The 26753-nt window shown below is 39.7% G+C and overlaps 1 protein-coding gene across 7 annotated transcripts in view; it reads right to left on the bottom strand.

Annotated features, from left to right (window-relative positions):
* Positions 1 to 5945: 5945 nt before the first annotated feature.
* Positions 5946 to 26753, bottom strand: part of ZNF608 (zinc finger protein 608) — a 91130-nt gene continuing 70322 nt past the window's right edge. For 2 of the 7 annotated variants that reach the window (XM_042873970.1, XM_042873979.1), the window contains exons 4-10: positions 16883 to 16970; positions 13935 to 16383; positions 11743 to 12160; positions 10970 to 11142; positions 9892 to 10045; positions 8586 to 8645; positions 6671 to 7633 (exon numbers count right to left, since the gene is read on the bottom strand). In XM_042873970.1, coding sequence (XP_042729904.1) covers positions 7497 to 7633; positions 8586 to 8645; positions 9892 to 10045; positions 10970 to 11142; positions 11743 to 12160; positions 13935 to 16383; positions 16883 to 16970 — 3479 coding nt within the window. In that variant the 3' untranslated portion in view covers positions 6671 to 7496. Of the gene's footprint in view, positions 5968 to 6670; positions 7634 to 8559; positions 8646 to 9891; positions 10046 to 10969; positions 11143 to 11742; positions 12161 to 13753; positions 13839 to 13934; positions 16384 to 16882; positions 16971 to 26753 lie in introns of those variants that run through there. The other 5 variants (XM_042874004.1, XM_042874010.1, XM_042873985.1 and 2 more) reach the window with 5 other exon arrangements.

The raw sequence follows: 26753 nt of genomic DNA, 5'->3' as shown, positions 1-26753 counted from the left end.
TTGTGGCATAACAAACATTGTGTCTCTTGCTGCTGCAGACCCGTGATTCTGAAGAAATCAAATTGTACTGAGATGACAACTCATGAGCCAGCAGCAACTTGTAAACATACAGCAGCTGCCTGAGCATTCAGGACAGTCCAACTGGATCTGAAGACGTACGTTCTATGTTAGCTGTGGCAAGCCATCTGTGCAGCACCAGAGCTTTATGGACCAGAGCACTGCAATTCATGGTATCAGTGTTTTCTAACTACACCATAGGTTGGTTAGTGACTTATGTAGTGCCACTGTTCTTTATGCTGCTTGGGTGATCTTGCTGGACCTGTGACTCTCCAAATCCTCCTGTTTCAGTAGAGTTTAACACTGGAATCTGTAGGGCAGATTCAGCAGTTTCTGGCTTGGTGACTTCTGTGTCAAAGTGTCCTGTCCTGCCTAACCACCAGGACAAGCCTTTAATAGTTCCCTTCCCTCTCTGTATGTAACTCAAATGATCTACTTAGGTTTGGTATCAGCAGTGCTGCAGGGGTTCTGTGAGCAGGGCCCAGCACTGTCCCATGTCAGATCAGAGACATCTTCAACTGCTCCAGAAAAGACCCAGTGTTGCCAGAGCTGGGCCATGAGCAGTGCTGATTGCACTCTTGAACAGCAGGTTTAGGAAAGGAAAAACTGTCACTCGACAGCAGCTGGGAGAGAACAGCGAGCTGTGTGAGAGAAGCAGCTCTGTGTGCCCTGAGGATGGGACAGGAGGATGAGAGATGCTCCAGACACTGAGCAGCAGCTCTCTGCAGCCCATGGGCACTGCATGGAGTGCATCTCCACATGTGGACATGGAGGAGCCCCTGATGCAGCTGTGGATGTGGCCTGGAGGAGGTACAGCTGTGGGTACCACACAGAAGTAGCCCTGGGCTGGAGCTGCAGCCCAAGCAGAGTGGCCCATGGGGCAGCACGAGGGCTGGGAGAGCAGTGCCTGAAGAGTGGCACGGTGCAGAAGTGGTGCTTGGAGAGCTGCTGCCTGGGGGGCTTATGCAGGATCAGATTGGGAAGGATGGCATCAATGGGAGGGACCCACGTGCAGCAGGGGTGGAGAGTGACCGTGGAGAGGTGCAGGGATAGAGTGTTATCAGCTGACCACAGCAGCCACTGTCCCCTGTACCTCTGTGGCATTTGTGGGGAGATGAACAAAGAATATGGATGGGAAGATGGTGGTTCAGTTTGTTTGCTTTTAGTTCTCATTGCTCTGGTCTGTTATTAGTTGGCAACAAATTGCTTCAGTGTCTTACACTACACTTCTTTTGCCCATGACAGCAATTGGGGAACAATCTCCCTGTCCTTCTCCTTCAGCCTTTTTTACTATTTTCTCCCCCTGCTCTTTGAGGAAAGGGAATGAGAAAATGTTATGTTGGTGCTGAACTACTCATCAACATTAAATTGCAATACATAAAATGTAAAATGGCCATCTGACATCAGTAAGTCACAAGACATCTACAGAGGCTGAGGATTTTGGCAAACTCTCTATTAGAGGAAACCAGTTCATTTGAAAGTAGGAAGATCATTAAGGGGCTCAGCAGATACTTGAGGCAAAGCCTGGTATTAAATTGTTACATCCCAAAGCAAGGCATGGAAAACATATTGTGTCACTGACATTTTAATGACCTTTCTGTCTGGAGCTCTGCTTAAAAGATCAGCAGCTTGATGGGGCTTATCACTGCAAACACTTAAAACTGACCTGGAGACAGAGGTAGGGAAAGGTGAGGAGAAAAGGAATTACAAAAGCCTTGCTCTGGCATGCAGAAGCAATGGAAAAGCAGAACTGTCAGGCCATCCCTACAGTCCATCTAGTCCTTGATCTGCTTCCTTCTGCTGACACCAAGGAAACATAGATACTCAAAGGAATAAGGTAGGCAGATGACTGAAGGCCAGCACAGCAGAATGAAGACTTATCAAGTAGAAACCGGTTCTGTTCAAGAAAATTACTCAATCTCAGCACGCATATTAAAGGCCAGTTCTTTTTAAAACTAAGTGCAAATCCTGTCCCTTTCAGTCATTCATGAGGCATGGGGGAGAGGAAAATCTTCCCTTCCTCCCTCAAGTTATTTCCAGTGTCACGTGGACAAAAGTTTTATAAATGCAAACTGCAGCAAGTACTACCTAGGAGGTTCTCTGATCAGAAAACTGCGGGGCTATTTATCTTTATTTATTTATTTCCACTGTTTTGACTTTCACTGGGCTAATTAAGAAAATATTAACAAGGGTTCGACTGAAGCACATCTCCTGCATACTCTCCTATTAGAAATAGTTCCAAAACAAGTCTTGCAGCAGCAAACTGCAGGTCCTTGGTTCACCACATTCAGGTTGGGGCAGGGGCTCCTTGGGACTGTCCTGGTCCCATCCAGCCAAGGACTGCAACCATTTACTCTATCTGTCAACATGCATACCTTGAAATTTGTGTTCAGGGTTTAAACAGGCTTTCAGAGAATTGTTGCTTCCTCAGTTCATTTTTCATCGGGCGCTACTATACTACTCAGTTTCACAAAGCAACCCTGAAGCATTATGCTGAAAACTACAAACAAGCACAGTTCTACATCAGCAAATTCAAACGATGGAAATCACATAACTAACACACGCCATTATACCACCTCAAAATATTTCACAAAGCTGCTGAAAACACTATGTAGCTACTGAAACAGAACTAGTTATCACCTTAATCTATAGCAGTTCACCTGTCTATAATAACATCTGCTTTCAAAGTTCCCAGAGCACTTCTTTACAACATTACAGTGGATAACAACTTTTCTACATGATAAATATTGTCAGTGGCAAGTAATAATTACCTGTGCAAAATCCTTGAGTTTGCTCATTTATCAGCCTAGATAAGAAGTTTAAGAGTTGAGAACACTATTTAGCTGGTTGCAATTCCTAAGAGTCGCTATAAGGATTTTAATGGTTTCCTACAACCATCAAACTACCTTAAAATGGTTAAGAAGGTGAAAAATAGTGTCTTTGAAAAGCTTTCCCCTCCCTCAGAATAACAGACTCAACTTCTAAAAGACACTGGATAGGTTAGAAAGGACTTTGTGTGCACTATGGTAAGGCAGAAAATGGTCTCTGGATCAGTAAAGGTGTCCTGAAACTGAGCTGAAAAACACATACAGGTTATTAGACTTCTTTTGTTTTCCAGTTTCCATGAAAAACAGACTTTCTAAATCTCATGCTCTAAAGAAAGCGGTGAAGAACATAACAAAAATGACCTGGGGTTTTTCCATTTAAACTGAAGCAGATAGCTTATGCTGCTTCTGCGAGTCAAATGTGACTTCTCTTGAATGATATACTCATGCATTTCTCAGTAAAAGTAACAAGTAGGACTTGCTCAAAAACAAAACAAAACAAAAAAACTTAAAGAAAAGGCTAAAACTATGTGAAGTTAGGAAATGCTGATGTAAGTAAAACCATCAAAGAAAGTCATAATTCATGGTGATTTTACGGAGCGTTGATATAGAAAGATACGTAAAAGATTAAAACTGAAACAAATGAAGAAAACAGTTTTCCTTCTAAATAAAAGCAAAGCTGGTTCATTAAGCAATGACTGTATACCTCCATTTCTCTCTGATTACACCATCAAATTGCTTCTATGGGCTTGATATTTTTTTCTAGTTCCTGTGTTATTAGATGGTTTCAAAATTCCTTTTAAAACTGTTATGTCTTTTGTTAGTTAATAATGGTCTAAAAATGTCCTTGTTAATAATGGTCTGCTCTAGCTACTCAGGAGAACTTACACTATCATCTATGTTATATTAAAATCATCCATTGCTATTATTCAGAAGGAGCTATAAATAAGACCTGTTCTATATGACGGTGAAACAAGACTATCCACAACACTTCAGGCTGAAGAGAAATAGGATGCATTAGCACAGCATAAGATATATTTAAAAACACAGCTCAGAAAGGGAGGTTGATAAAAGGAAAGAGGCAGAGAAGTAATCAAGGGTTGAGATCATAAATCTCAATATCTCATAAATACATACAGGAAGACTGAGTTTTGATGGTATTGAATGGATGAAAGCTTGAGAGCTTGTTAAGTGGTCAAGCAGAGAGAAGAGGAGAGAGGCGTGAAAGAGCAAGAGAGCTCTTACACGGCAAACCATTATTTAGTGAGATATTCTGAGGCAGAATGATGAGGACAGTACATTTGTTAGCTGTGATCAATCAGTGGCAAGATTGTGATGCCACTAGGAAATAAGCACTAGATTTCTTGCATGATTCTTTCACCCTCCCTGATAACAGCCAGGCTGAGGAACTGCAGAAATGCTCTTCTGAAGCTCTTTTTTATGCCAGTTTTTGTACTATCAGCAGTACATGGTACATTCTAGTACGGATTCATGTGTTCTCTCATCTCACACCTACTGAAGGCACATGCACTGCCAGCATTTGTTGGAGACTTATGACCCAGTGATTACATCCACGCAACACACCCTTCAGAAGCAAGGGATGCAGGAAACAGCACAGAATTAGTTCTGTAAGTTCTTAAGTGTTCCCCAAGGCCACATACAAAACTGGAAAAATGTTTCTCTTGAGCCCCATTTTCAATAGTTTAGCTAGGACAGCCATCCAATTGTCTTTCAGATCTCCATCCTATTTCAGCCTCCAGAATTGCAAGACTGATCAAAAGCAACAACAAAACAAAACAACCTACCGCCTCTCGATTCACATCTGTTTTTTCCCAGTGCAAGCATCACAGGCAATAGCTCCCTGGCTGGGCTTTGTGGGTTGGTGTGGTGGGCTCCCACTGACGAGACGTTTCATTCCTCTAGCTGCATGGCATGGACAGATTAGAAACTCAGAGAAGTAAGTGTAATAACAAAGCCCTAGTTCACCTCTAAGAGATGTCTGGCAACATTTCGATGAAAGACAGAGTAGGTTCATTGATAGTAGGTGCTATAAGAGCAGAGCAGTAGGGTTGTTAGTTGCAAGCCACAAGGAGTGCAAGCCCTGCCCAAGTTACAAGTAGATCTGTACCACACTGCTTCAGATGCCCTTTGCCAGCTATCAGCTTCTGCAGCCCTTAGTTCCCAGGTTTGTAAACTGCCTTCCTCATATTACTGTTTAATTCTGCTCATCATTTGGGTATACAGGGATTAGATAATTACAGCAGTTGCATGTCAAGCTTGGACACGTAGCTGAACAGCTTTTGGCTTTGAGGAGTACTGAACCAGTTACATAGCTTTTAAGGAAGTGGAAAGCATTAAATCAAAAGGAAAGTTATGAAGATAGAGGGAAAAAATTAACCTTAGTGGAGGAAGACAATAAATGGCAATGACCATAAGCCTCTCTTACAGATTTCAAGGACATAATAAAGCTATAACATTAAATATTATTTTAGCTGCTGCTTACCCTGTGTCAATCAGAGTAATTCATTCCAGTTACCTACAACACAATATTAAGCCACACCAAATCAAAATCACAGATGGTGTGAATTTGTAAGATCTGTTTTGCTGCAGAAGCATTAGCAGTCTAGACAGAAAAGAAATCAATGGCATATCTCAGTACAAAAGCCACCTAGGCTTTTAATATAGAAGTCATAAGGCACTTATTTTTCAGGAGTTCTGTATTCACAATATCCCCATCTCCAAAAAAAGCACCCTTTTCTGCCCATTTCTGATGAAACTAGTTTGTGGTATGTCAGCACTGTGAGCCTTATGAACGTGTTCAGAACAAGATGTAAGTTAGCCACAGACAAATAATGTATATTAAAAATCAACAAGCCTTACTACTAGCCACTAAGTGAACTGATTTTACGCCTACAAAAATAAAACAATTATAGCAATATGAATGGCAGATTCATCATAGCAATATAAAAACTCCAAGTGTGCTTGTCTGCTGAGGACCTTTAATTCATCCATCTGTATTAAGTATTCACAAGGCGGGAGAAATGGAATGGACTTCATAAACAGCTCTAACTTCCATTAATTCACCCTGCCAAAAAAAAACCAAAACAATATTAAACTTTAAAAAATAGTTTCAGCAAGTGATACAACTGGGATATGTAGGAAAGGATAGAATTTAAAGCCTCAAAAACCTGACCAGTAAATCTGACTTTTTTTTTCAAGTTACAATTAGTGTCTTCGTAATCCTGTGTACTGTGTTTAGTGCAATATAACAACATAGGCGATATGGCCACAAAATACATTTATTTTGTGGTAATACAGGTACCAATGGTTAAGCACAGCAATGGCCTTTTTCTTTTAAGCTATATGTTCTCCATTTTTGTGCACCTGCTTATTTTTGAGGGCAATACAGATATCACACAAAAATCACCTGTATTTTATAGTAACACAGCTGTGCTAAAAAAGGCAAACCTGTAGTGCCTTTTCAAGTACCACAAATGCCACCTGAGTCTACCATGGGCCTCTTCCAAGCCTTCTGGGGTCAACAGAAAGCGGTCTGCTGCTTGGGTCCCACATTGCCCCTGGGAGAAGACAGCACTGCAGGCCCAGCAAGGAAGGCAGAGAATCACTGCTGGGCACACTGGTAACTGAGTCCCAGGGAATGCTTCTGAGACACAGACTAGGAGTTGTGTGGCAACTTCAGGCTCTGCTACCTACGCCTACAACACACATTTTTGAAGTGGCCCATAGACACCAAGAAAGTACAAAAACAACTTTTTTTCTTTATTCTGATTGCCAAATTATTTAAGGCAGGTATAAAAATGAAAGCATTCAATATACATTTTACATAAAATAAACTAGATTACAGCATAAAACAAGTAACCAGGCAATGGCATTAAAGTCTCTCTTCTAAAACTGGATAATTGTAAACATTAAAAAAAAGACTGCAGGACTATTCAAGTAATAGAACAATCACAGATGTCTTCTGTTATGCAGGCTATTGGTTATCTGCCATTCAAGATTATCAAAAAAGACATTTCATTATTCACAGATGCTCATTATTTTCCATTTAAAAATTTTACATTATGTACAACACAGTTTTTGTGGTACTAAGATCCCCATGCCTTCCAAAGGTATATTTTTCACAATACACAATTACAATGAAACAGCGAATACAGTAACATTTTACACTGATGCATCTTAATAGAAGCCACCAAATAGACATCTACATTGTACCAAAGTGTCATCACAGTTAGCCTCTCTGAGAGCTTGTGGGAAATATCAGAAGGGTACGCAAGGTTCAGGCACACTGATACATAACATTATTTATTTACAATTTGAAAGGAAAAAAAAAAAAAGGAAACAGAAGAAGAGAAAAGAAACAAACAACCTTTTGTGGTTAACACTTTCTAAACATGACAAATACATTTCTCCTTTTACTAGGTGGTTTGCAACTTAGCAGCAGACCCTGTGTGTGAGCCTGGTTATTGATACAAAAAAAGTAAAGAATATATATATATTTTTATATATATATGTATATATATATACGCATATATATATATAAAAACAGAAGTCTAATTACAGCAACATTTGTTACTCTGTGATAAAATCTGCAATTTACAAAAATGAAATGACTGGTTTTTGCCTGCCATTAAGGCATCTCAAATTAACACCATGGAACTGATGTCTGTAATAAAGCGCTTCCTCATGTGATCCAGTCACATGACAATGTACATCTCCAAACTCATCATTCTCTGAAAAGAGAAAGAAGAACGTTTTAGTATGTGCTGTTCTTTTTTCCTAACATTTTCTGCACCTCGGATAAACTGTGAAATGAAACCTGCACAGCACTCTCAAACCCAAGCAGGAAAGACATCCAAGCCACGTCCTCTTCCTTCCCCTGCCAGGAACATATTAGCAGGTAAAAAGCACTAACATTGAAACCCTAGTGTGCACCAGACCTTTCTGACCTAGCAACCTTTCTTATTCAAATAATTTCAGCTGAGAGCTTTACACGCCCATTTGTGTTCAGAGTCAGCTTTCAGAAAGACAGCCATAACCACAGAACTTTATAGTACTAATAAATCAAACTTTAAGACTTAACAGGGCAGCAACGAGAGAGCCCTGTTTGTGGTGCTTTGTGCTTTGCAGCTGAAATGGGATCATTATTGTACAGAAAAGTCTCTTCCTTCTTGAAAAATAAGGATGACACTTGGAGAGTAAACTTTACTGAAAACCTAGTAAAACCTAGAGGCAAACCCCTCTGATAGTAAAATCAGCCAAACCAGATAAGATAGACTCTTAAAGTTTTCCTCATAGGACACAGATGTAACTGAACATGAAGTTTTAATCCCTTTTAATAAACAAATAAATACATACATAAAAGTGGATTTTAACTTATAATTTCAGAATCACTTACTTTATCTTAACAATACCAATACTTGTAATTTATGGAAAATCTCAGAAGGCAGACTACTTGTTCCCTGTTCATCAACTACCTTATAATTAAAAGGCAAAACAGGACAAAATGTGACCTCAATGAGAATAAAACTATGATTATCCCAGAGCTCCAGCCTTATTTCCTCCTCACACAAGGAAGTTCAAACCATCAGGTTATAAAATCTATTGTTTGCTTTCTCCTCTCTGTGTTAAGATATATAACTTAAGATTTACTGGCTATTTACCTTCTTTGTGCAGGAAACATACCAGATGCAGATGCCTGCGCAGCCACCTGCTGAGTGGCAACAAGGGCAGCAGAGGTCAATCCTGAGGGAAAGAAGAAATGAAGGAATGTTGATGTACTTCTGGTTTTAATGGGTCTTTGTGAGAAAAAGTAGGAAGTATCGCTAAGGCAAACAAACAGAAAGCACCATTAGGAAATGGCGTGGTGTCAATATTACACCAATGGCAAATGTTTCAGGCAACAGCATTAAGGAAGCCTGGCTAGTATGATCTATGTGCCTTCTTCTAAGTATACTGAAATGTCCTTAAGAGATATTTTACAAGAAAATACAACATTTCTACTGATTGTATTCCTTTTCAAGTACTGCACTGCATGCTGCTAAATGGTTTGTATGAATTCCTAAACAGTAAGCTCAGTAGAAGTAACAGGTACCAGGAAACAACAAGTACCAAAAGTCACCGTCAATTACAGACACAACATGCCAGCTGCTCAGAATACAATGCTCTCATAATGACTTCCCATTTTATAGTTTTCCTACTGAACAGGCATGATGCATCCCGTAGGCATATGGCATCACTGAATCAAACTGAGACATGTCAAGACTTTTACAAAGGAAAAATGGCTGCTGAGACACCAAGTGAACATAATGAATTAATGCTGTTTTAGCCAGCAATTGTGATAGCACGTACTTTGCTGCATGGGAGGAAACCTCCTTTTAATTCAACTAGAATCCAGACTCACTGAAAAACGGTCAGAGACTGGGATAAAACCTAGAGAGAATGAATCATGTGTCACTGTGCTGCTTTTCCCTGATTGCAACTTTATGCGCTGCATCTGACAAAATACAAAGAGTTCTCTTTCAGACACTGGAATTATAACAAGCTCAAACCCTTGTGACTACAATGCCTTGTACATAAAATATCCTCATTATAAAAAGCTTTTGTCTTTGCTATACTTCTTCCGTTGCCTACACAATCCTAATTATATAAAAAGGAGGTTGTTTGTTTTTCAGTGTCTTTCATCCAGTTAACGTCAGCTTGCAACAGTAATCAAGACATGCACACAAGTGACACAGCCTAACTGGTACATCTTTAATAATATTCTAAGTAGCAGTCTTGGTAACAAAACCTGGTATCTCTTCAGGCATGAGACTATTCATTTACTTTCAGTCCTAGTTGTGAGTTTCCAAACTTTCTTCTTAAATGTAATGCATTTTTGATTTAACAAGGGGATCTCTATTCAAAATGCCTCATGTAGGCATGACTTGCAATGTCAAAGCAACAACTTGACAAGGCAAATTAATCTCATCAGTCAAAACCTTCTGCTCACCTTGAAATGGGTCATATTGTCCAGGTATAAGCGGGTAACCCATTCCAACATGTGTGTGATGGTGTGTGTGGAGATGTCGCTGGCTAAAAGGTGAATGACGATCTCGTTCCCTTTCTGCTTCCCGTTCACGCTCAGCTGCTGATTTTTCCACGGGCTAGCAATAAAAGGTGGTAGAAAACTGATGTGAGATTAATTAATTATTATTATTATTATTTTTTTTTTAAAGACGGAAATCTCAACAACAATTACAAAAAAGAAAACACTTGCCAACATTAAATGCCAAGGACCTTCTGCATTCAAATGGTGAAGCTAATAATTTAATGGATTATTGAACTCGATTCTAACATAAAGCTGGTGTATCTGCCCAACAGAAGAATTCAATGAGCGGAGATTCTGGCACAACAAACTGCAGGATGAAGTCACCATGCTGATTTCCATTTCACATACCCATAAGCTTGGCTGACTTGCCAATGCATGAACAACCTACTTAAGCTGGTGATAAACTGATGTAGAGACTTCTCAGCCCTCTTTAAACACTCTAGGATCAAATCTGTCTGAATAGCTAGAAAGACCTTTTGAAAATAGAATGAAAGCCAGTGACTTGCTCGCAATTAAAACCAGCACCAACTTGTCTGAAAGTCTTAGTGTTTGTGCCAACATTGGAAATCTTCATAGATGAGGACTAATAATCTGCTGTTTGGAAGATATGGCTTCACGGCAAATACAAGCAGGGTATCTTACCAAATCCCACAGCTCAACTTCCCATTTCGTTTTCTGTTTCCAAACAGAAGCTTTCTACCAACTGCAATAAACTGTGCACCAGGAGGTATCTCTGAATCTAGGCTCCATATAAGTCTGTTCATTTAAGTTAGGCAGACTCTGAGAACAAGAACCCTGTTACATGTGTCACTTCTAATTTATGTCACAGAAACATCATGACTTGAAACTGATTTTAAGCAGTAATACAAAGAAGCATTATGTATTCAATGCTTGATGCCAGATCGTATGCTTCTTAAAATGGTGTTCTTTAGACATCTCCAAATGCACCACTCCTGAATAACAACAGAGGAAGCCTTACAACAGGAGACTTGCTGCGATACTGGCTGGCATGCTGCTGGAGCAAATCCAGTGCTTTGGACTCAGTGGTTGATTTCGTATTGATGCTTGGGCTGGTACTGACTTTCTCCGCCTCTTCTCTCCCTGACACCTTCCCATAAACTGGGTAATGAAATCCTGGAGAGAGATATGCCCCTGCAGGTAAACGAGAAATACAATATCAGGTTGCTGTTTTCACATTTTGGTTGCATTGATGTAGCAGAAGGGAATGCCAGGGGAGACGGTAACATCAAGATCAGATCAAGTGGCTATCAGACAGAAGCTTTGCTCTTCTTCTTTTTTTTCTTTTTTTTTTTTTTTTTTTTTTTAATATCTACTTTATCCTGATGGCTGATTATGGAATGAAGATTATAAAGAAGGTTGAGCTGATAGCCATTTCATACATTTATGGGTCCTCTTTAAGTGAAAGAAGTAGTAACTGTAATGGTTTTGACTGTAACTGCTTAGAATATTTTTATAGGCTATAACCTATCCGTCAGTCTAACAGCAACAGCAGACAGTCAAGGATTGAGGAAACTCTGGCTGGAAACTGTGACAGTTCAAAAAAGGAACATTTTGTGTCAAATCTGTTTGATCTATAGAACTTTCTCAAGTGGAAGCACTAACAAAACAAACGTCACCCACAAAGCTTCTGATTTACTTTAGCTACTATCAGAAATAATAAAATTCAAGCTTCACTACACTTTGAATGTGCAAATCTTAACGAGTGCACAAGGCAAATTTCAGAATACATACCAGGATAGCTGTGCATTAGGACAGGAGAGACTGCTCGATAGGCTGGATGGTTGGGATCATACATCTGTGGATAAGGATAAGCATGCAAGTACTGGATATATGACTGATGCTGACTCATTGGTGAGGAAACTGCTACTCTAGCACCTCGAGAGTCCTTCCAATTTACAGGAGTCTTTCGATCATCATTTTTTATCTTGCTCTCATCCACTGATTGAGAATCAGAACGCTTGACCTCTTTAGGCTCCTCTTTAATGCTTGCTAATGAGACAGGAAGGTTAGGCAGGGAACTTTCCTTGTTAGGTGTTTTTCTAGGGCTGTCGTCTTTTAACTTTTTATCCCGATCAAGTTCTTCTGACTTTTGCTGATCAAGGTATTTAGGCTGATAGACATAATGATGCCATGTTCGTGTATCTGGATCCTAATATGGAGGAGAAGAAAATTTTGTTCTAAACTTGCATGTTGAAAAAAAATCAATATTGATATTCCTCACATTTCACTTAATGCACTTTTAACAACTAGTTTAATAACATATCCATATTACATAGAGATTTGCTTGCTACAGAGTGCCTTGAGCTCAGAGACAAACCAATATTCCCATGAAAGACTAAGAGGCTATTATCAAAATTTAATTCAACTGCTTCATTTTATATCCTTCTTCATGCCTTTAACTATTTTAATCATGAAATACGTATGCATTGTACCAAAGTTCTGAGACCATGCTATTCATAAAACATTTTAATTAAAGCCCACAGAGATATCTTCCCAGTAGAGAGCAAAAAATATCTGCGAACCACGAAATTAAAGCTGCCTAACGATACGTCAGAGCATTTAGATTACCTGGAACAATGAATGCGAAAAACAAATCTAGCTGAAAAGATGATTATGCTATCAGATATTGCAAACATTCATAAATCAGTCCAGGTCTGACACTTCAGCAGGCTTCTCTGGGTTGGCAGTCTTGTTTTAAGTTTGTAAAATTACACATGGACAAACATTCACAGTGTCAACACAAGGCTTAGGGTACACATACAGGGTATCACAAATGCATTTTTTGCTTAATATATTACATAAAACAGTTCATAGACACTTTGTAGAATTAAAAAGCTGACTTATTTACCAGACTACATTAAATCATCAGTACTGAACAATAATAGCAAGACTTTTTTTTTTTTTTTTTTTAATGCAAAATATGGAACAGCTAAGTGCAAACACTGCTCTAACAGATACACATGCAATGAAAACATAAGCACAGAATTAGACGCTTGGACTGTCTGGTTCAAAAATTCATTTGAATCAGCAGAAATCTTCTTCTCAGGCCTGTGCCATTCCAGTTCCTTTAGAGCTCTCCAACTCCCATTCACCTGACCCCACTGCATCTTGAAAGACAGACTGCTAGGGTGAAGTTTGGGTTGTATCATACCCCAGAACATGAAAGTATTAAGCGCTGAGGCTTCAGTTCAGAACACAGAGTCAGTAACATTGCCTGGAATGAAGGAAATTTGACATCTAGGAAGGTCAGCATGAGCCACTGGATGAAATTCTGGTTCCACTGAAGTCAACAGCAAAACTATCACTGACTTCAATGGAGAAAGGATTTCATCCATTGTGTGGGTCCGTAGGGGTTTGAGGTTGGTTGAGGAGAGAAGGGGAACTAAACTGTTTCAAAAAGGTCACCTTGGGTTAAGATAACTAGCTGAGCTTCAAGCCAATTCTTCAAAGAACCAGCTCACCCATCTTTTGTAAATGCCAACTGTCATTTAACAAAAAAAAAAAGAAAGAAAAAAAAAGGAAACACTTCAATCCATGTTTCAAATCTACTTCAAGTCCTCTCACAATGGAAGCTGCTTATGTTGCTTGAAATGTCTCATTTCTGAACTAAGCAAATTGCTTAGCTTTTACATCTAAAAGAGTAATCTAATTATTTTTATTCATGCATGTAATTTAAAATAGTCTGTTCAAGTCTTAAGTCTGGATCCTGTCACCACCTTGCTAGATCTTTTTTTCTCTTTTCAAGCAGCTCAACTGAAAGGTCTATTGGTCTATTCACAGACCACAGTACTATCCAGCATGAAAAAAGGATGGTGGAGCTCGCTTGACTGCAAAGGTAGAAGAACATGGCAAAATCAGGGATAAAATCCCCCACATTTTAAGGACAAACCAAGACATTCTTGTTCCATTTCCTGTGATCTCACCTGTTTAAATCTTGTAGTTGGATCTACGCCCGTTTGCTTCATGGAGTCCATGACAGATTTCATCTCCACAGCCTCCTTTATGAGCTGATGGTTTTCCATTTGTTTGGCTTTGAAACTGTCAGACTGAAGCTGCTGCTGGTGATTGGAAAGGATCTGTGATTTGCTTGTTTCCTCACCTTTGCTAGGGACCAAAGACCCTATTTTAGTGTTATTTTTGCTCAACTCCGGAGTTGAAGGAGCCTTTGAAATAGTTGCAGACGGAATATTTTTCTGCTTATCATCCTTTCCAATTTCCTTCAACGGAGGTTCATTCTTCCTTTCACAGTCCCTCCCAGTCTGTACCAACTTCTGCTCTGCTAGCCGCTGGTCCTCATAATATTTTTCATACTGCTGTCTGTAAGCAGGGTTAGAGGCCATTAAGGACTTTTGGTCCATATAGAGCCCATAGGCATATTGTCCATAATAAAGTGACTGAGCAAGTGCAGGGTGTCTTTGTGTTATTACTGACTGATGTTGTGGCTGCAAATTAGAGGAACCACTTTCATTCTTCTTGGCTTCTGACGGTTCCCCCTTCTCCTTCTTTTCAGCCTCTTCATCTGCCTCTTTTTTGATCTTCAGTCCCTGTGGGGTACTGCAGTTTCCAGCTGCTGGGGCACTGACCTGTCCAGACTGCATGTAACTTGGAGAATAATAAGGATCGTAGCCATGGTAATAGGGAGAATGGGACTCTTTCGCTTGTGCCGACTGTGATGCGGTTGAAGAATGTACTTTTACAACACTGTCCTTATTGGAAATGATATCCGAAGGAGAGCCGGCCTTTGACCTCACACCCTCTGACCGGCTGTCAGAGCCACCATCATCAGCTGCATCAGAAATATCAGAGTAAGCAGGGCTGTTGGTTTTAGCAGCAGCGCTATCCGCACCATTTTGTGTTAACACATGCAGTGGCGCCATTGAAGATTGTCCATTCACCAAAGTGCTGCATTCCATCCTGGAGGCACTCCCTATAGAAGGGCTGGGCGCATTGTCTGTGAATGTGTAAACCTTATCAGCTTCAGCCTTAATACTTGCCATCCTGCTCTCTTGAGACTCAGAAAGTCCATTAGCTAACACTTCATTCTTATTGAGATGGTCCTTTAAAAAATGTCCAGATAAATCTTTCCCAGACCCTTTTGAATCCTCTAGCTTTCCCAGCTTAGAATCCATTTTAGGGCTTCCACTCTCTTTGCTTTCTTTGTCCTTTAGCTTACGCTTCTCCCTTTTCTTTTTGTCTTTGAGTGATGTGAGAGCTGGGTTTACAGTGCTTGGCTCTCCCATAATCGTGGGCTTTGGTTGAATAGGTTTTAGCGGAGGGCTCTTTGGTGTAGCCTGAACAACAGTAGTTGTTAGAGAGGGCAGTCCTGGTATTGTCCCTGTAGTGCTGGTTGTAAAGGCTGCAGAAGGTATAGCTATTAACTGGGGAGGAGCCGGTGCTGGCGTTGGGGCAATGGGCCGGGCTGTTTTCAGTTTGGAAATGTTTTTATCCACTTTGCAGTTATTAGCTTTCTTGCCTTTATCACTCAAACTCTTCTTGTCTATTAACCCTTCGGCCTCCAGTTTTGGCATTTCAGTTTGCAAATTGCCATCTGTTACAGAGCAATTATCCAGTGTGGCTGACATGTTAGAAATTACTGGAAGGCTGTTCAGTTCACTGTTCAGACCCTTCTTTTTGCCTGAATTCTTGCCAGTTTTGGAACTGATAACTGAACTGGTGCCATTGCTTGTCGGTTCCCTTTTTCCCTTGGGGGTCCCTGGGGTAGTAACAGAGGAAGGAGATGTAGGTGCTTTTAGTGGATCAAAGCCTGGCAAATTTGTGCTTGCTTCACTGCATTCAAGTGCCGCATTACTCAATGGTTCTTCACAGTCTGAAATTTTATCCTCGCTGTCAGGCTCAAACTCCAGTTTGTTTTCTGGGTCTAAATGTGCATGAGCCTGATGGTATCGTAGTCCATTAATGTGCTTGTACTTTTTGTTGCAGTTGGGGTGAGGACAGTCAATCAGCACCGGAGAAGAGCAGCCTTGGTCCAAAAAAGTAGCCTCTGGTTTCCCCTGTGGGGTGGTTGGAGTGCTCCTGGAGTTAGTACGAACACGTTTTCCACACTTACTGTCCTCTGAACTGGAGTTTAAGTCTAGCTCCATAGGAGGCTTAGTTTTTCTCTTGTTTGTTGATGAGGGGCTGGCTTTGACTTCATCCACAGAGCAATTTGGGGGTGTCCTGCGTCCACTTGAGTTAAGGCTACCCCTCCTTCCCTTTCCATTAGCACCACCTCGATTCTTACTCTGAAGTCCCCTAGACTCAGTGAAACTTGTATCATTTCCAGGTATAGCCACAGTTGCAGCAGACCTTGCCCGCTTCCCCCTACCCCTTCCTCCTCGCATTTCCAGGTCACTCGTTGGAGATTCACAAAACCTAAATGTAAACAAGAGCAGATGTCATCAGAAGGAGCTGTGAACTGAAGAGATATGTCAAAATAACACTGGTTCCCATAACAGAACTTTCATGACTTTCATGTGTATTAAAGGACTGATGTCTTTCCAAATAATAGTGTTGGAGTCTCAAAAAGAACGAGATTAAGAAAAAAAAAACAATAATGGCAAAAAATGAGACTACCTAATTACAATGGAGAGAAAATTCTTCCAAACCTATGGAAATATATATATATTTATCTCCCTTTGCTTGAATCCCATGCATCTCCTACTCCCTCTCAAAAACACAAAACAAAAGCAAATAAAACATCCCACCTGCAGGCCCCCAGTTTTCAGTGGAGAAGAGAGAATTACTCATTTCATGGCTGCATGTTCTCAGTTATAACCATTTGGTTTTTATTATCTCTATACAGTCTCTCGACGGAAAGTGGGAGTGAAAACACATTCAGCAGAGAAAAAACACAATTAGAACAATTGCCTACCTGGGAGGGGCCCAGTCATGCTTTGTGCAGTCCAGCAGTGTTCCCACGTAAGTCTTGTTCCTCCACGTAACGTTTACCACCAGGACACCTGCCAGTGGGAGAAAAACAAAGTATTATCACAGCCAACATCACAACAACTGGCGTAGGATTTTTTTGTTTTGTTTTGTTTTTCTTCCGATATTTTTCCTTCTCCACAAAGTCAGAGTTTTCTTCTTGTTTGCTTTCAAACACTGTAGTCTATACGCTTCCTCTTTCCTAGTTTCAGTGACCTCGAGGTGAAACTCACTGGAAAGAGAGCAAACAAAAAAGAACAAGAGCCTGCGTGCAAATATGTGCGTGTACGTATATGTGTATGAGAGTGTGCATGCCTGACTTTGTGTGCAACCAAGACAGAGCTGACAGAAGGAAATGGTTTTTGCCATGTCCTGCTGTAAAACGGCAACATTCACCTCTTAATTTTGCTGTTATTGCACATAATTGCTTTTGCTTGGCAGCCAGCCAGCATAAACTGAGCACCAGTCACAGTGTTTAAATCAGTAGGTGACCAAGGAGAATCTGCTATGCTTTGAACGATATGATAATGACGCTTCTATTTATTTGAAACTGCATACATCCAAATACACAAACATGTACACATACACATGTAAGCTCTCTTTAACAGACAGAAGCACCTATTATTTGCCTTGCCTTTTCATCTGTGAAAAGCAATGGACTAGACTTGAAATCACAAGCATTTAGTGAGACTGAGAGAAAAAGCAATGAAGATATGTAGAAAGAGGTCTCTTTTAAATACATATATACTGTAATTTAATTGCTTCTCCATTTAAAATCCCTTTTAAATGCAAATACATCCGCCCACCTAGAGGTAATTGAATCTTGGATGATTTTCAAATTATCCCTTTAAAATGCCTGTGTGGTAAGGCTATCTTAAATGACCAAAAGATAAACGGGGGGGGGATGGGAAAGTCATTTAAATGTTTCAGCCTCCTCTCCAACAGATAACTTATCTTGTTTATGGACTAGCTGACATAATGACCCCTTTAATTCATAACCACACATAAGCACGAGTCACCTCTTCTCATTAGAACATACAGTGAAAGCACATGTATTTTACTTATCAAAGAAAGGCACAGAGCAAAACGTTTCTGACCTGTAAGAGGCATTAAGACACTAATTTGCAGCTGCCAGCCTTGTGACTTGTTTTTCCTTTACGCTTCCCCTCTTCTAACTCTAGCTTTTACATAACAGATATAATAATGGCATTGTGCCAAACATTTCTAGCCTGTCTGCTTGCTTTGTCTTAGCAGTGTGATTTCCAATTTTGCACACAAACTGTCCCTCTGTGCTGAGCCAAGGTAAAGTAAACATGCAGCTAGCAGCTTATTTCCTCAGGGGCCTTTTAACATCAAGGAAGCGTTTGAAGTGTTGTTAGTTGAGATACAAAGGAAGAAGGGATTTCCTTGAAAATTCTCTGCAGCAGATTTAGAAATCATTCCTCATGCGGTTTTCAGCCAGCCCTACAACAGGATGGCTGCAGGATTTTGCATGCAAGGGCTCTTCAGGCCTGGATCGCTATCCAGGCACCTCGAAGACCTGGAAGGACTGCGGCCATACTGCTTTCTCTGCTCATGGCTTGGGCCAGGACTGCAGGAGGAAGTGGTCCCTGGCCTGCACTGCTGCCAGCTGTGGCATCTTGGTGATCTCTCTGGTGTGTTGGAGACCCAGTCATTGACAGAGATGCCTACAGCCACATGGCTATGGTGCAGCCATCCCACACCATTCTGTCCCATTCCTGTGGCTTCTAGGAGGGAGTCAATGCTGCCTCAGTGCTAACATGGATCACTTGGTCTGTCATCATTCTGCAGGGCTGGCACTACTCTGTGCCTTGGAACCTGTTTGTATCAACACACCTCAGAGCCCCAAAGTGGAAATCGGGCTTTGCTATTGGAACAGTCCCATACTCAGCCCCCATAAGCCATCCACGTACCTGGAAAGGCGGCTTCACTGGCAGTCCTAGTGCTTTCCTTCCACACTAAATAAATCCCCATCTTCCTCAATATTTGTATTCTTGTCTCTCTCTTAATGTGTGCTATCTTTATACATTAATTTATTAACAGAGCTGAGTTAACTTTTAGTAGAAACATACGCAGTCTGTTATCTGTTACTAGAAAAGAGACCGAAGGAGCAGATGTGTAGTAGGCATAATAATTAAACCCTGAAATCAATAAACATTTCAGTAATTCTTAAAAGACATTCAAATGACCTCCAAGAGTAAGAAAGTCAATACCTCACAAGCAAACATAAATAAGTTCCTCTCTCGCCGTCAGTTACACTTACCATCTCGTTAAGTTTGTTAGACTTAGTGAATGTCCCAGTACCTAAGTGCGAGGGAAGATTAATCCCCATGCTGAGTTAGAGTAACTGTGTTAGGGATTCAATTTCCTTTACCTAATGAACAGCACAGTACACAACCATAGGTAGGACTCTGCAGAACAGGTAGTGAAAGTAGTTCATTTAAAGTTATCAAAGAAATGGATCGAAAGAATAGAAGTAACATGAGAGGTAGGACTGACCCTGAAAGCAACATGCAACTGGCAGGTCTGTGAGACCCAAGTACTGAGAAATGAAAAAGGATATGAGACAGGTAAATAGTGTACTTTGTATGTTAACTGCATCACTGAAGATAAAGGATTATTTTTGCTGAATTCAGTCAGCATGTACTATTACAAGCTTCTTTGATCCAGAATTCTCATCCTCATACAGAGCTCAGCCACAAAAAAATAACCTCAGCCAGCACTTCCTTGTATGTCTCAGAGTCAGTACACACATTGAAGGCATTTTCAGTTTAACTTCAAGAAATGCATTTCATAGAATCAAGGTCAGAAAAGACTTCCAAGATCACCTAGTCCAACCATCCACCTGCCGCCAAGATTTCCCCTCTGTGCTTTAATACAACATCTAAGCATATCTTGAACACCTCCAGAGACAGTGACTTCCTGGTCTGCCTGTTCCAATGCCTGACCACTCTTCCTGAGAAGTTTTTCCTAATATCCAATCCGAATCTCCCCTGTTGCAAGTTGAAGCTTTTCCCTCTGGTACCTCCCTGCAGAGAGTGATAAGGTCTTCCTTGAGTCTCCTCCAGAATAAACAATTCCAGCTCCCTCAGCTACTCCCCACAGGACTTGTGCTCCAGATCCCTCAGCGCTCCATTGCTTTTTTCTGGACACAGTGCAGGTCCTCACTGTCTTCCTTGTAGAGAAGGACCCAAAATTGAACATAGCACTCTTGAAGTATAGAGGGATAATCATCTGCTCCTGCTGGCAACACTATTTCTGATACAAGCCAGGATGCCATTGGCCTTCTTGGCCACCTGGGCACACTGCTGGCCCATGTTCAGCCAAGCATCAATTGGACCCTCAAAATTGGACCCTCTGCCACTCCCCATAGGACCTGTGCTCCAGATCCTTCACAGCTCCGTTGCCTATTAGTCTGCAACAATCTTTTAAAAATCATTTTCTTAGAATTGTCTGAATAAGAGTGAAAATGTAAGGGCAGTCTGAAAATCCCAAGAGTTTCATACTATCTGAATACAGAAATGTATTTTCACTTTTAAAATAATGCCCAAGAGGCTATAAACAACCTTAAACAACCACTACTGTATAATGGAAGAAGAAATCAGATGTTTGTAATGCAGAATATATAAGGGTATCTGGACTCTCAAATTCTAATTCAGGATATTTGGCCAAAATATCTAGTCCAGTTTTTTTGAGGTAGAGTCCTACAATACTGATAAATATCTATAAATAACATACAAATGCTTCTTGCATTACAAATGCTAAGGTTGTCAAGTCAGTTGTAACAATTATCAGAGCACAATTCACATGATTTAGATTTAATAAAGCAAAGCTTATCCCAAAAGAACAGATGTCTTAATCTAATTCATTATTGTTATTCCATGTGCAAATTACACAACTACTCACAATATTTCTGAAATACAATACAATGCAATACACTTTGCACTTCTCAGTGTCAAATATGCTAGAATAAAGTAGCTACAAATAAGAAATAATCTTTCCCAAATGTCAAAAATTTTAACCAGTGCTCCCCTATTATTATTAAGGCTTAGACACAATAATTGGTCGACAATTAATGCTCAGCGACTGCCAAAAGCAATCTCACAGAGGAAAATGGGGTCACATTTCTTAGAAGCCTTACAGTTCAATTCCCATAAGCTTGTCCATCTCTTTCCTGCCAAAATCCTTTATTAGCCAAGTTAGAACAATATTCAAAACTCTTAACATAAAGTGAAAGTACACACAGATTGTCACCTCATGTCCACCACTACTAATGGAAGTTCCCCCTTCACATCAGAAGCAAAAAGAGATTATGAATATTGGTATTTTTATGCATGTTGGATGTACTGAGATATCTTCAGTTCATTCATCACCTTAACAACCAGAACATGGGTAGCTAGACTGGGCAAAAAAAACCAACACTGCTTAGGAAAAACTAATATATGCCTAGAAAAGCACAACACCACCTCACACAAGCAGTCCTGATAGATAATAACATAATAAACTGTATAAAATAATGGTGACAATTTCCTCTTGTGTTTTATTACAGAACAAAAGATATTTTGTTCTGTACAAACTGATACAGATATTACAAAAGTGATTTGTAATAAAATCACTTCCAGAAAGGAAACATTTCTTATGAGTTCTGTGGATGGGGTATATATGCTGCTTCCCTTCCCTACCCTTAAATTCCTTCAGTGATTGCACAGCAAAGAACATCACTAAAATGTCATTGGATATTTACCATGAATAATGTCAAAAACATTTGAAAACAAAGATATCCACATTATTTCCTCTTGATTTGATAACAGTTATATTCTTTCACAGTGAGCATAAAAAAATGCAGAGGTGCTATTTTGAAGTAAGCAATCGTTATCATAAGGCACCAAAAGAGGAGTGTGAGCATATTAACTGCCTTTATATGGCACTTTTATCAGCCATGTCAAGCTCGTAAGGATATCCTTAAGTCTCACGAGCATACACTCCTGTAGATATCCTTTCATCTAAAGAAAAAAAAGACTTAGGGACCTAGTCTAAGAAAAAATATTTATTTACTTAGTTAGTTATTGCTTTCATGGCTTCATTTAATGCAATAAACGTCAGCTAAGGATTTTTAAGCTTTGTATTCAAAACTTTGAAAATGAGATCATGCTGTAAGAAATCAAATTCTCACATTAGTATCTTGAATGTAGATCACAACTGCTTTAAATACGGGCTTTAGAAAACAAACGCATTCAAAGTCCAATTTAAGTAGATATTTCTCAGTTAAGCAGGATGGAAAGCTTGCCTTCATATTTTACAGCATAGGCTGCTTTTTTGTTTGGAACATAACAACTGAGACTGAATTCTATTTTAGTTCATGCTGACTGTATTGCCAGACAACTCAAAAGACTACTTATCTGAAAGAGACAGTGCGTGTGTTTTCCTTTCTTAAAAAGGATCTGTTCCCTCGATTCTTTGCAGAGAATTTGGCCAAAAGTATCATCAAAATTCTGGCGAAAGCTAATCTGCACAAACACTTACCAAACACTTCTGTAAGTGATTTGATGAAGATTACCTACACCATCTCCAAATCTAGGAATCACTTGTTTTCCTTTCAGTTACCAACAACTACTGTTTAAACATAAGTGAAGACTAGGTCAAAATTCCCATTTGGCTAACAGTTCTACCTCCTTTCTATACTACACTATTATTTTATACAATTTTTGCTGATGTTAAGGGAAGATCTGCCAAAGTACATTGTGTTTTGTAAATATTTTTGTAGGATTACTTTTCTTGAAGTTCATTATAGCACTCTTGCAGCAATAGTCCTGTCACACAGCACGTCTCCAAGCTTGAGATGCAGTTCTTAAGCCTGAGAAGGCACGACATCATCAGCTGACGTAACATTATAGCTAAACCAGTTCCTCACATCTTTCTGATTACTGAACCCACAAATCTGATGGCAAACCATATTTCATTTGCCTTTTGTCCCTGCTTTCTTAAGTACAAATAATACAGACATGCTGGGGATAGCCAAACCAGAGTACAACCATCATCAGCAAGTATACTTCTAAGGATTAAACACATTCTATTCTTCAACTGGCACATTTTTTAATCCATGACTTCACTGTTCAGACAGTAACTGAATTATTTCAAGTGAAAAAAAGCAGAAGGATGAAAATCTATAATCTTAGGATTACGTCAAGCTTTTTTATTGCAATTTGTTTAGCATGAGCAGCCTTACTCATTTGCTTCTAAGTATCCACTTCATCATCATAAATTCCATATCCATATATACACCTGCAATTCATTCAGGCATGAAAAATGGAGAACAATGTTTACATTAGGCTTCCAGTGCAAATGGCTTATTTTTTCCTGATTGCTTCTATCAAGAAAGTAACCTAAAATTAACAGTAAACATTCTGCGTATCAAATCAAGTCTCCTATATTGAATACTGATCTTGTAGACATGTAATTTATTTACTACTTTAATCACACGCTGTCGAGCATGGAAGAACAACTTAACTGCATCTACAGCAGGTGCACATGTAACAGACATCAACATCAGCAAGTCTTGAGGATGTAATGACTGTCAGGTGGCCTGGAAATCCAAGACTTTGCATTTGCTGTATTACTAGGCTGGATGTTTGAAAAGTCACTTTAACCACATCCTGTAATTAAACCATCTGGAGCACAGATCTGCAATTAGTCATCCTGGACACTGGACTATATGTGAACAAATACTGTATAACAATAAAGCTGAGAAGATACGACAGCATTAAGGAAAATATACATAATGAATTACTGCTGGCACAGTCATAAACCTTTGAGACACTTAACTGTGGTGTTAATTTAGTACTTTATGAAAGCATAGTAAGCTTAAAGGTTAAAAGGTCTGGAAGGCTAAAACCTGCTCTTTAAGATCAATTTGCCCTGCTGGACACTAATGCAAGTCAGTGCTGCTCCAGCCACATAAATTACAGCAGCCTCTTCAGCAGTATAACAAACTCTGTTCACATCCATTAGACTTCCAGTAAGGTCTGAGTAATGTCAACCAAAGCTGGACATACACCTTATTCAGTGGCATGCCCTCTCCTTTCCTTTTCATCATGAAGTCATTAGCACAATTTATTTAAAGCTGCAATCACACCACATTAGCTCCAAAAAGCTGCATTATGCCTTTAATGAGATACAAGCAAAACATACATTCCCTGGATTCACGACATACTGTCAATTGCATTCAGAAACAAGCAGCAATTACAGAGCGATGAATATCTCCTGAAGCCATGGAGCTGGAGCAGTGAGATGAGTACCTCTGCATGCCACCTAATAACATTTTATTAATGTAAAGATTTATGCCAGAGCACGTAGAATAAGCATTGAAATAAATGAAAAAACCTGTTCCCCCACGAGTCCACATGCTCAAACACAAAAGAACATACAGCCACTTCCATCACTGTCACATCTTCTGCAGCCTTTATTCTGAAATCTGATGAGCTGTATTGATTTGGGAAAATCATTTTGCTTCTTGGAAAACTAGACTCTAGCTTACTCAGTGTCATCTATTTCTTTCTCATGAAGACAGTTGGTCAATATTTAGTTGACTGGTCAGCTAAAAGAAGCTCAGCTTCTTTTGTTTTTAGTGCCTCGCTGGCAGCAATATTCTCTTCAAGCTTTAGTACAAAATAAAATAGCACATTAGACTTCTTGCTGAGGGTGATCTGAAATGGTATTGCCTCTGGACAAAACAATGACCAAAATGGTCAGATATGGAGGCTCTGAGAGACTGGCAGCTTCTAATCAGTAAGATCCCTTATCAGTTGTAACAATTATTATGGCATTACATTATTTTCAGTACATGTTTCTTCCAAAGATAGTCTGCCAAACAAGTTAGATGATAAACAAGACTTAAATGCAAGGCGACAGCTAAAAGGGAAACAAATGCTCCCAACCAAATACAAGGCTAAATTTTACACTTACTAAAAGAACAATAAGAGGCTCAAAGAAAAGTGTGTAATATTCCCAGAAACTAGATCAGACTGGGTGAGATAGCTTGTAGATTTACCTAACGGTTCTACTACAATACAAGCTACTTCAAGTGGTGACTTTGAAAACTATGAAGCCACAGCAATTAGCAGAATTTTCTCCTCTAAGACTTATATCAAAGCAATCAGATTTTGGTAGGTTTAGGAAAAAACTTGTGGATAAATTGCTGTCACACCTCTTCAATGTGAGATTACATATGTATAGTGTTTATAGGAAAAACCACAAGTACTGTTACTATAAACTAACCAGAGGTTTCTCATCTCCAGATGATAACTGAGGATTTGTTTTTATACCTTTTCTTTGGCCAGTGCAATTGAACGACTTCACTGTTCCTCTGATGCTTCAAAATAAAATTGCAGTCTTACTCTATTTCAGCTGACGGTACAAATCTACATTGAAAATCGTTTGACATCTGTGTGTTCTAAGGAAAACCACATCTTTTTCCTCTTTTACTCCCATAATCATAACTGTGATTCATATACACTGATTAAAACATGTCACAGTTACATTTAGAAGCAGGAAATGCTGTTCTGTAATCCCCTGAATTTCCCATTCCCTTCTCAAGGAGAGTTATTTCTGTTTCTGTATTGCTGTGCTGTAGAACACACAGACAGACTTCTGCCTTCCAGTAAAGGAAAAGAAATAAAAATAAAACACCACGCGCAATTCTCTGCCTTTGCTTGTATTGCTAGACTACATGTCATACCAGATAAGCAACAGAACATAGGGCTTTTGAACTCATCTGTCCTACTCGCTTCCTGCACCTGATGTTAATTACAGGATCTCTTCATCTAGTTATTTCTCTCCTAAACTCTTTCACTCTTAAAAGCAAGTAAATTGCAAAGCAAAACAGGACTGGAGCAGAGGGCAAAACGCTTGTTTAATAGGAGAAGGAAAACCATAAAGGGAAAACAAAACCATTTTTTCTCAGACAAGTATTCAGAAGTTCCTTTAATGATCATCTGCCTCCTTCCTATCCTTCATTTCTGACACCAGACCACTGCCTGCTGTTTTAATCAGCAGACTGTTGAGAAGCAGCTGCAGAAGTAAGGAAGCTGGTATACATTAATGCGGGTGTGCATGTGTGTGCATCTTTTAAAACCAAACCAAACCAAAGAAAAACCTAAATGTGTTTTTTCTTCATAAGCGGAGTACCAAGACATCTCAATAAAGTCTGTCCCCCAGCTTTTAATTGAAGAACAAGACTGCAAGAACAATTCACTCAGATGGTAAAAACCAAACAAATCACTGATGACAAAAGGCACCCATAAACCTCCAAGCGTCTTGGTGATTAGTCCCACAGTGCTGTGCATCACGATAAAGACCTGCCAGGTGCAAACAGTGGTACAATTATTTATCAAACAGTAGAGCAGCTAATGAAACATTAAGAAGTGGGAAAGGAAAGAGAGAGAATCTGTGGGAAAGAAACAGCATGAATAAAGAAACAATTCCAAGCCCAAACCGTGAAAATGCTTCCAAATCTGTAGACTGCAGATACCAGAATTGCAGCAGAGCCAGGCAGACAATTCTGCTCAACCTCAAAGAGCTGTGGCTGATCCATATACCTCACTGGGATTGAGAAGCAGAGCCTCTTATAAATTATGATGCTTCATTTAAAGTCAAAGCATTTATTTGCTTTTGTGACAGCTTTGGATCCTTTTCATCTCCAGCTACCAGGCTCTAGAGAGAACACATTCCTGTAGCTCTGCTGGCAGCCAGCTGTGGCCTCAGTAAATTACAAAACCTCCTAACAAGCCATTCTTTACAAA

The sequence above is a fragment of the Lagopus leucura genome, unplaced genomic scaffold (assembly GCF_019238085.1).
Source record: "Lagopus leucura isolate 7727_CA_CO unplaced genomic scaffold, USGS_WTPT01 Super-Scaffold_54, whole genome shotgun sequence".
NCBI classification, from domain to species: domain Eukaryota; kingdom Metazoa; phylum Chordata; class Aves; order Galliformes; family Phasianidae; genus Lagopus; species Lagopus leucura.
The sequence above is the reverse complement of the archived record's forward strand: the minus strand, read 5'-3'. Positions and strand labels throughout refer to the sequence as shown.